A 12,055-nucleotide genomic window follows, 5' to 3' on the forward strand; every position below is an offset into this window, starting at 1 on the left:
TTGGAGTTGATGTTTTTGTTGATGTTTTAGTTGATGTTATTGTTTATTTACTGTTATTGTTTTGCTGATGCAGTTGCAATTGTTGATGTTTCATTATTTTAAAGGTTTCAATTGATGCCAGTTTAATGTCTGAGTTGTTTTTAATATAAGCCGGAAAATTAATTTTCAGATTTATTTAAAAACGACATTTGAAAAAATATTTTAAAGTTTCTACACAAGATTTTGTACTCTTTTTCATTTACTGATTTGTTAATTTGAAAAAATGTTTTTATATAATTAAATTCGACCACTACTTTTGTGATATAAAAGTCAAAAGTTTAATACAAATGTTGATAATTATCAATCTGATTTAAATTTAATTCAAATTTTTCATTGAACTCAGTTGCTAGTGACATTATTCCAACTCAATAAATCCATTTGTTGGGAGGTTTTTTGTTTTGTGTGCTGACTTGCAGCGTTTGAATTTACGAAATGTTTTGATAAACAATCAGGTAACAATAACAGCAAAAAAGTTATTAGAAATAACAAAATAATAGTAGTATAAATCAAACAGCTCGGATACCACAACAACCACCACCACAACCACCAGAACAACAGCCACAACAACAACAGCAACAACAACAGCAGTACCAGCAACAATAAAACAACAACGACAACAACAACAACAACAGGGTACTATCAACAACAAAACAAAAGAAGAATTAAAGACGCCGTTCAACCAAACTGAAAAATTAATTGCCGACAATTTGCAGCCATCATTCATGTGTCTCCATTCCTAATGGCAACGATGAATTTTTCAGTTTGAATTTTATCCACTTCAAGCAAGATTGGACAGCACGCAAATAACAACATATAAATAATCTTGCCAACACACTCTTACATGATACTTACACACGATCGATAAAAATAGTTCAGCAAACTATATAAAATTCATTAACTTATTTTAAAATTAATTGAGTTTGAACATTTTTTAAATTTTACACTCAAATTCTTTCAGTAAACCTCAATTAAATTCTCACAAACACAAACGTGCTTACACATACCAACAAGACAAACACATACACACTCACACACACACATACACACTCTCACACACACAAGCACACACAACATGACTGACGAAGAACAGCGTCACAGATTGGTGGTCCTTGGCTCAGGTCGAGTTGGAAAGACCTGCCTACTGCAATGCCTCCTCAACAACAAATTCATCGAGGCCTACCGACCAACCGTTGAAGATTTACACTGCAAGACATTCGTCTACAACGGTGGAGTCATCTCGGTCGATATTCTAGATACAGCTGGCAATCTCGAGTTTCCAGCCATGAGACGTCTGTCTATATCAACGGCTCAAGCTTTCTTACTCGTCTTCGTCCTTGGTAACAAGGAATCCTTCGAAGAAGTCAAAAATCTTTGGAATCAAATCCAAGAACAAAAATCAAACATCAACGACTTACCTCGTGTTATTGCCGCCAACAAATGTGACCTCGCCACCGAATCGTACCGACTGATCGCCATGGAGGAGCCGCTGGAATGGGCAAGACAGTACGGTCTTTCGGATGCTCTGGTCGAAGTTTCGGCTAAAACCGGAGAAAATGTTAAAACGTTGTTTCGAAAGTTAGCTCAGCAGGCAAGTCATTTAGCTGCAGTTGCTCAGCAGCAGCAGCAACAACAATTGGAATTGAAACAACAACTGGCCGACGACAATGATATAGAGCAGCAACAATCTACGTTGAAGCGACATTCCAGTGCAAACTCGGCTCGACTGAATCCACACATGGCAAAGTTGAGAGAGAAGCAACAGAACACTGAAGGGCTGTCCAGAAGTCGGAGTTTGATCAGGAGGGTGAAGAAGACAAAGGTCCCCAGACCCTGTTCGACTGGCAATGATGATTGCGTCATTCAGTGAATAAGATGATGACATCATCGATGGCTAAGATAATGGTGATGGTGGTGATTATGTTGCTGGGAATAATGCTGAAAATTATAGTTATGATAAAAATGATCGTGGTGATGGTGGCGATGATAATGAACAGCGGATGGTTGCTGACAGCTATAATGAAAAAAGATGATAGTGAAAATCGTGGAAGTTTTAAAATGATGGAGGCGAAGAATCAACCGCTGATGAGTTTTTATTAATACTTCCAATTTTAAACATATATTTATTGCTTTATTTGCTTAGGTAAATAAGCCCTATTTCACTAAAAAGTAAAAACAAACACGAAAATATATTTGCGTACAGTCACATAAACAAACATGCATATACATTTGCGTACAGGCACATATACACGAGCATAAACAAACACACACACATGCATCTGAATACACACGCACACTCCAAACTTATTCGGGCAATATGAACATGTGAACAAATATTTACAAACACATGTGTGTTCACAATAAACAAACAAACAAACAGCATGAACATTTATACGTGCTTAGGTACGCACACAATACGTAACTGTACGTCTAAGTTCATCCATGTATACAAAAATTTTGTGCATGTATCCGCAAAAAAAATTTTCTCATATAGATTTTTCAGACTAATTAATTTATTCCTGTACTTAATAAAGATTATTTTGTTTATATATTAATTTTTATTTCTTTTTAATATACACAAATGTTATTGCTTGGGATTTATGGAATCATATGTTATATCACACAGCATTCAATGCAGTCAAAAATATACATACATACAAACTTCAATAAAACACAAACACACATACAAACGTATATACAAACTTCAATATTATACAAACAAACATACAAACACACATACAAACATCAATGATATACAAACACGTACGTACGTTCATTATAGCAGACGCACAAACAAAAGTACGCATACAGTCACATCCAAATGAAACACACTTCACACGCTAACGCACACATACACACACTCACGCACCTCTATAACACCTAATATCTGTAAGTGCAAACCTATTTTCAAACAAGAACTCATAAAAATGTACAGTGAGTACATTCAAACAAACGTAGACGCGATGACAAAAAGGAGGAGAAAAATAAACATCGAACGCTTGCGTATGTGGTGATATACGCACGATAATTACGTCATCTCTGCGTCATCAATCAGTCGACCAATCACATTTCTAGGCCGATCAGATGCGATGCGATGATCGCAAATTATTTCCAACGTTATCGATTCCCCACAGCCAAACTTCAGCACACGTCCAAGCATGTCAAGAAAAAATTATTCCCCTCCCTCATTCTCTCACTCTCTCACTGTTCCCCCTTCCCTACACCAAACTCTCTCTTTCTATTTCTTTCTCTCTTTTTTTTGATAAAAACATTTATAATATTTTTATTTATAATATTTTTGAAAACAAAAACCATTCACATATAAAATCATGCATATGTACATATATATATATGTGTATATATATATATATATATATATATATATATATATATATATATATATATATTGTTCATGAAAATTCCAGCATTTTTTTCGTTAGTTGACTTCCTGTTTAATTTTTCGATTTTTCTAACGGTCGTCATCATCGTCATCAACATCGTCATCATCATCATCATCGTAATCGTTCTCAGCATTAAAAGGACAAAATGTTAACCTCATTCGCTCGTTTACTCGCACTGACATCCACTCACATTCACTCACTCAAACAACCAGTCACGTGAGGCATGACGTCAGAAAACATTATGGCGTCGTGTGAGCAAAATTTTCAAAAATTTCTTCCGTTTCTTCCTGGAAAAAAAAGGATGCCAGAATCTCCATCATCATCATCGTCATCATCGTCATCATCATCATCATCATCATCATCGTCATTGATATTATCTCCAACACAACTGTCATCATCAATGTCATGATCCTTTTCTTCTTCTTCTTCTTTTTTTTCTTTTTTTCCATCATCTTCTTCTTCTTCTTCCTTTTCTTCTTCATCATTTTCTAAGTGGACGTATATCACTTCATCGTCATCATCTTTTGAATCGTATCCATATTTAACGTTTATTAGAACTGTCGTCCTAACACATCATCATCGTCACCAGCATTGCTCTTTTCATCATCATTTCCATCAATGTCATCATTACAATTGTTGCTATCATCTTTTTTGTTTTCCACCTTGTCATTATCCCATTTCACATTTTGTTGTCTTTTTTTTATTGTCAAAGTTAAATTGGACTGTTGTTGTTGATGTCCGCTTAGTTTAACATGGTTAATGAATTCACCACTACCATCAATTCAATGGCGTTTTTTAAAATATACAGAATATTAAAAATAATATACATAACTCACAAAGATACAAAAATACAAACACACGTACAGACATACAAACATATGTACAAAGATACAGACACAGGTACACGTGCGAACGCATACAAACTTAACATGCATAAAAAAGACATTCGAAGCATAATGATATATCTATAACAGTTCATTATTCAATTATTTGGTGCACTCAAAAGAAAGCTCTTTGTCAGTAAATCAGACACACACAGACACACACACACGTGTATATATATATATATATTCATATATTAATATAAATACATATGTTTGTATGTGTGTATATGTACGTGTGTGCGTGTGTATACATGTAAACGTATTTGGGTAATTATTTTTATACTTTGGCTACTGTATTATTTAAATCGATTTTTTTTCTAATTTTTCGTTTAGATAATTATATCATGATATGTTGATTAACAAATAAGTAAAATTAATTAATTAAATGATCAATTATTTTACTGAACAATTATTCAATTAGGGATATAAAATTATTAATTATATTCAATTAATCTGCAGATTGATCTTTAAAATTTTTTCATACATATAGCTGTGTCTTGTCTTCTAACATAGATGAATAAACATTATTTTTTTTTTAATTTTGTTTTTTTATTCAGTTAAATCAAAAAATCAGAAAATTAAATTAAATCCTTGAATTGAAAACTAATAGAAAGCAATGTATACACCACTAATACGATTATAAAAATCATCGCCATCAGGAATTTTAATCAATGTTTTGGCCAGCATCGTCGTCATCGTTATCACGGCTGTTGTTGATGTTTTTGTTGTCATTACATTCATCACATTCGTCATCACATTCGTCATCATCACCGTTGTTGGCATGATGACGTCACTAATGATGATGAGGAGCGATGAGGAGTCATCATCATCATCACCAGCAACATGATCATCGTCATCGTCATTAGCAACATCATCATCCTTCTCATTATCGCGATCAAATATTGATGAAGCTGCAATTTAAAGCGTAAAAAAACTACTAGAATGAAATAGATGATGGCTGTAACGACGACGATGATGATGACGACGATGATGAAAGTAATGATAATGATGCTGGTGATAATAATGAAAGTAATGATTATAATGATGACGACGATGATGATAACGATGACGATGATGAAAAGAAGCGAGAAGGAAAATTTTTTTTCTCGTTTTTTAAATAACATTTACCGCCGATTCAGTAAGCAGCGGTCCGTAATAATTACATTCAATGCACGAAATAATAATAATAATATAAAAAATAATAATATAATAATTATATTATGTATATATATATAACTTTTTTGAAATTTTATTATATAAAAAGAAATGAAAAAATAAGTTGTAGATGGTATGGCAAAATGTGCTAACTGGAGTGATTGGATGAAGTAAATTTTTATGAAAAAATACCGCTTGTAGTGCTACCGCTACTACTGCTACTTCTACTGCTACTACTACTGCTACTACTACTACTACTACTGCTATTATTTCTACTAGTGCTACTTAGCTTTTCTGATGTTACTAATGCCATCTTCACCTATGTAACTGCTTTACTCTTAAATAAAAAAATGATAGTAATAAAAAATTTTTTTTTTTAGATTTTTGAAAAAAAGATTGTCAGCCCCCTTTAAAAATGTTGAAATGAAAAATTTTTTTCGAAAAATCTGGTGGCTATTTTGTTTGCTCACTTCCGCTTGTTTTAAAAGTTAAAAAATGAAAACGAAACGAAAATTTTAATTTTTACTTCGTAAACATGTTTATATAAACTCTGAAACTGAATTGAAAATCCAAGAATTCGTGAATGTTAATGGAAAAATGCGAAAGTACATGCAAGTACTTACAAGCTCTCACATAAATAATTTAAAGATGCTTAAAGATACATACACGCTCACACACACACACACACACACACACACACACACACACACACACACACACACACACACACACACACACACACACACACACACACGACACACACACGCACATACTCACGCAAACACACACACTTTCACGCACACACATACTTACACACCACACACTTACTCACACACAGACACACACACACACACACACACACACACACACACATAAACACACACTCACGCACACACACACACACACTCACGCACACGTAAACACACACTCACGCATCATCATCATCCAAATCAGTGTTTCCATTAACATCATCGTCAACAACATCATCATCGTCAACATCATCATCATCGTCAACATCATCATCATCGTCATATTAGTGTCATCACTATCACTTGTGCGGGCTTCATTTCAAAGGAAGCAGGATTAAGTTATCACAGCTGTCATGCATGAATGAAAAAATAGATGAAAGAGTGAAGGAAGGAATGAATAAAAAAGTGAATGAATGAATGAATGTGAATAAATGGATGAATGAATGAATATCTCAAATAAAAAAATAAATAAATAAGTAATTGAATAAATGAATAAATAAATGAATAAACTGATAAATTTATGATAGAGGAAATGAAAAAATGAAAATCTAAATGAAAAAATAAAAAAAAGTCATAAAACAAACGAACGAACAAACGAACGAAAAAACGAACATAAGAACCAATATAGTTGAAAGAAATAACCAAAAAAGATTGAATGAAAGAGCAAAAAATTGATTGAATAAATGAATAAAATAGATGTACAATTATCCTACCACTGTGTGCACATGCTCTTCCGTTTTTCATTTTTTCTCACCATGAAATGAAACTAAAAATTTTTATTGTATTTGCCTGATTTTGTAATTGTATGTTTGTTTGTCTTGTATTGTTTGTATGTTCTGTTTGTTTGTTGGTGGTTTGTATGTATGTATGTATTTTTTTTTATGCATAAATGTATGTATGTGTTTGGTTTTCAATAATTTATTCATTTTTATTTTTAACGAATAAGTTAGTTTTTCTTGAAGAAAGTAAAAAATGCAGTTGATTGTATTGAAAAGGTTTTATTCGTTTTTTATGAAAATCTGTGTTAGTGTGTATGCACTTTGATGTGAAGGTGTTGTATGGTTACATGTGTATGTGTGTGTATGTATATATATATATATATGTGTGTGTGTGTGTGTGTGTGTGTGTGTGTGTGTGTGGTGTGGTTTGTGTGTGTCTCCATTGTTAAGTGCTTATCTTGCTGTCTTGTATTAAATTTTTAATGAGTTGTACATTTTATTCAACTAGATAAAGATGATGTTATTTTAGTTTGGTCTTTAGTTAAGTTTGTCATTCAGCAATACTCACAGTTTGTATGTTTGTTTTGTATGTCTAGTATGTCTTGTATGATTATACAGTCAGTAGACTATGTACGTATGTTTACTAGAGTATGTATGTATGTTTTGTATAATAATACAATCAGTAGAGTATGTTCGTATGTTTTGTATGTATGTTTTGTATGTATGTTTTGTATGTGTGTTTTGTTTGTATATCCGTGTTTATATTACTTTTCAATGATTCGGTTCTGTATTATTTTTTAATTAATTAGTTGTGGTTCGTATGAGACATTTGTCAGGCGAGTATTTAAAAAGATAAAGAAGAAAAAAGAGTGAAAAAGTGATAGATAAAAAGAGAGAGAGAGAGAGAGAGAAAAGAGAGAAAGAAAAGATGGAGAGAAAGAGAGAGAGTGTGTGTGATTTATTATGCCATTAATCAAAATTTTCTTATTTCGCAGAATATTTAAGATGTCCATTGAATGCGGCTAATGTGTGAATGTGAGCAAACACAAAGAAGATAATTGACTGAGTGAAATGGAAAATGAAAACACATTATCTTCCATTCTCATCTTCTTCATTCTCATCATCTCAATCTTCATCATCTTCATCGTCTTCATAATCATCTTCATTATCCTCTTCATCATCTTTGCAATGCAGAGTTCAATACAATGCAATTCTTTCAAATGCAGGGTTCTTTCATATTCTTAGAATGTGTAATGAAACTGTAGTGATTAAATGCCATGTGTCGTCGTCATATACATCATCATCATCGTCTTCATCATCTTCATGTTCATCATCATCTCATCATCGTCGCCATCGTCATCATCAGCTTTATAATCGTGAATCAATGTATATTATTTATTTGAAAAAACGCAAAAAATTTACTGTAAAAGTATATAAAAAGATTTTTTGCAGTATGCATGAGGCCATAAACATGCATTGAATATATGACAACAACAACAACAACAACAAAAACAACAACAACAACAACAACATTAACAAAAACATTAAAAATAAATTATCAACAACAATACCGGCCACATCAACAACAATTTTAACAAAAAACAACAAAAACAACAACAACAACTAATATAAAAACGGTAGAAATATCAACAAAATCAACATAAACATTAAAAACAACAACATCCAAAAGAATAATAATACTTCCGGTAAAAGAACAAACACAGCAACAGCAAATCATGATCAGAAACAACAACATCAACAAAATTAACAACAAAAACTACTACAGCTACTGCCGCAACATTAATAGGACAGAAACCAATAAATCACTTGAAATGAAACATAATCATTTCAAAATGCAACAAAAACAACAAACAACAACATTCATAACAACATCGTATAGAAAAGTTATCAACAGAAAATAGCCCAACCTTTGAAATATTAAATATGATAATGTAAAATACAAATACGAAATTCATTATTAATGGAAACAACAACAACAACAATAACAACAGCAACAACAACAACACAAACAACAACAAAACAGCCAACAAAAATAAGATTAGCAACAGCATTAGCACTATTAACAACAACATTAACAACAACATTAACGATATTAGCATAAACAGCATGTTTATCCCAATCAGCATCATCCCAAACATCAGCAACCACACAAACAACAACAACACCAACAACAACATAAACAACGACCCCAACAACAACATAAAAAACAACATCAAACCCAATAAGATAGGCACAACATGAATATAAATTACACAGCAGGTGACGGTGATACTTTCTTTGCTGTTGTTGATGTTGTTGTTTGTTGGTGTTGTGGTTGTTTGTTGTTGTTGTTAATTAATTTTATACAAACACTGTTGATGTTTTTTGTTTATAAGTGTGTGTATTTCCTTTTTTCAATTAATTTTATTTTCCTATTTTTTCTTATTTCGTAAGTTTTCAACGAAAATTGACGTCATTTTTATTTGTATCAGACAAATATTTTTTGTATGCAAATGCAGAGAGCGATTGTATGTGTTGGCATAAATAATAATTCTTAGTTTATTTTTTTTGCTGGTACGCAATTTGTACGTGTGCGGACGTCCAAAACTATTGTAATATAAAATTTTGAAAATGTTCAAATTTTTCCTGGAGCCCAAATTTTTCACCGAAAGCCAAAATTTATGGTAGTGCGTCTGACGACCATTTTCTGGCTTACTTATCACTTCCAATTTTTGGTCGATTTTTCAACCTAAAACGGTCCTTAATTTTACTTTTATTAATAAACTGCTCACCACGGGGTAGTAGTTTCTAGGTTATTATTATTTTAAAAAAAACAAAAAAAACAATATATAACAACTGATGGAGATTTGTATGTAAGGTTTTCTTTCTCCAGACGCACACGTTCTGATTGCGTACACCTTACGTCCTTGTTTGTTTGCTTAAGTGTACGAATCGTACACACACGATCCTTGTGTATGCTGACGGTTCTTTTAATTAAAAGTTACTTCTGCTGCTACAACTACTACTGCTGCTAATATTACTACTACTACTTCTATTAGTGCTACTACCGATGCTGCTGCGGCTACTACTGTTACTACTGCCACTACTACTACTGCTACTACTACTACTGCTACTACTACTATTAATAATTTTGCTACTATGAAGAAACTACTGCCATTATCAAATCACAAGACAACATGACTCACCATAACACGACGCAACTCACAAAAACACACTACCCGACAACAGACAAATTCACCACACCACACCGTACGACACCAGACGACAACCCACCACAATGCGGAACATCTAATCACTTATTATAGTTAGCGGGTTTGTTTGCTGAAGACTTGTCGATCGTAGCAAGATATTGTGTCGTCTTGTATTGTATTGTTTTGTATTGTGTTGTGTTTTGTTGTATACTTTGGTTTAGTTTTTTGGTTTTTTGTTGTGCTGTATTGTATTGTTTTACTGAATGTTATAATTTTCAATTGATAAATTTTGTGTTAATGTTCGTTTGTATGTTTACACGTGTGACTCGTTCTTTAATTGTTTGTGTTTGTCGTTTGTACATTTAGATGATGACGATGATGAAGATGGCGGTGGTGAGAATGATGAAAACGAGAAAAAAAGAGGAAAATGAAGATGAAGATGGCAAAGAAAAATGTGAAGAGCTTCATCACATCAACGGGGCAGCTAGTTTTGTCTGTCTAAACATCTTTTTTGTTTGTTTGTTGTTGTTTTGTTGCTTCTGCTGCTTTTGTTTATATCTTCAGTTTGTTTGTATACATTGTTTTGCTGTTGTTTGTATACTTGCTATTGCTTTTGTTTTTATCTGTACAAAATTACCGTTGTTTTTTTGCTTGCAGTGAATATTTTATCTGTTATGTCTTTATATTATGTTTATTTTACTGTGGTTGCAAAGAGTGTGTGATTTTTTGTATTACACCAACTGCATTTTGTATTGTTTGTATGTTTACATCAACAGTTGGAGTAAGAGATAATTAATTTCGCGGTAATTGTACTTTATAACCATCGGAGGTTTTTTTTCAATTTTTCAACCTGCTCTTTGATATATATATATATATATATATATATATATAATTATATACATATATATATATATAATTATATACATCTATTAGCTCATTTTTCTCTCTCAAAGTTTAATTGAAAAAAATAACACAGGAAATGTTTTTTGTCTCTGTTACATAACATATTTGCATGTGCGTTTGTATTTGTGTATGCTCATAAGTTTGTTTGTTTGTATGTATATATGTATGTATGTTTTTATGTATGTTTGTTTGTTTTTATGTGTGTATGGTTTTTTGTTTGCTTGTATGTTTGCTTGTAAAAGTTTGTATGTTTGTCACTCATTATGCATAAACGTTATAAACATAAACGCCATTGTTTAAAACGTCATAAATATGCATCAGCATCACCATTATCATTGTCATCGCCGTCAACATTATCATTAAGTAATCGTTATAATCGTCATCTTTTTCATCATCATATTTGTTGTTATCATCGTCGTCGTCATCCTCAACATTATCATTCTTCATCATCGCAGTCCTCATCATCGTTATCATCATCACGATCGTCGTCGTCGTCTTCATCGTCGTCATCATCACCATCATCGTTGTCATCATCATCATCATCGTCGTCATCATTCTCTTCATCACGGGCATCTGATTCGGCAGAGACAAATTAGCAAATATACAGTTTCTTTCTTTGCTAAATGTTGTTGATGATGATGGAGATGATGATGATTAATACGATGTGTGTGATGATGATGTCAGTGATGGAGATAATGATGTCAGTGATGAAGATAATGATGACAACAATGATGATAATAATATTAATGATGGTGAGGATGATGTTAATGATGTTGCAACTCCTGATAACGATGATTACACCAAAGCTGGTGATGATGATAATAAAGAAATGATAAAAATCAAAATGTCGAAGAGTGAGGATGATGAAGACTATGAAGATGATGAAGACGATGAGGGTGATAAAAATGTGGTGGAAATGAAATGATGAAAAGAATGATGATTATTACATGGCGGAAGTTCTCCAAAATATGGGCACTCAGGTGTGGTGATGTATGC

The 12,055-nt window shown here is 32.5% G+C and overlaps 1 protein-coding gene across 1 annotated transcript; it reads left to right on the forward strand.

The window, feature by feature from the left end:
- Positions 1–1,111: 1,111 nt before the first annotated feature.
- On the forward strand, positions 1,112–1,612 carry HELRODRAFT_124648 (hypothetical protein; the record flags this gene model as incomplete). Its single annotated transcript, XM_009017739.1, has 1 exon — positions 1,112–1,612. A coding segment is annotated over one exon (501 nt), but the record flags the coding sequence as incomplete, so codon positions are not given.
- Between the last annotated feature and the right edge of the window lie 10,443 nt (positions 1,613–12,055).

Source organism: Helobdella robusta (assembly GCF_000326865.2).
Source record: "Helobdella robusta unplaced genomic scaffold HELROscaffold_2, whole genome shotgun sequence".
Classification (NCBI taxonomy): Eukaryota; Metazoa; Annelida; class Clitellata; order Rhynchobdellida; family Glossiphoniidae; genus Helobdella; species Helobdella robusta.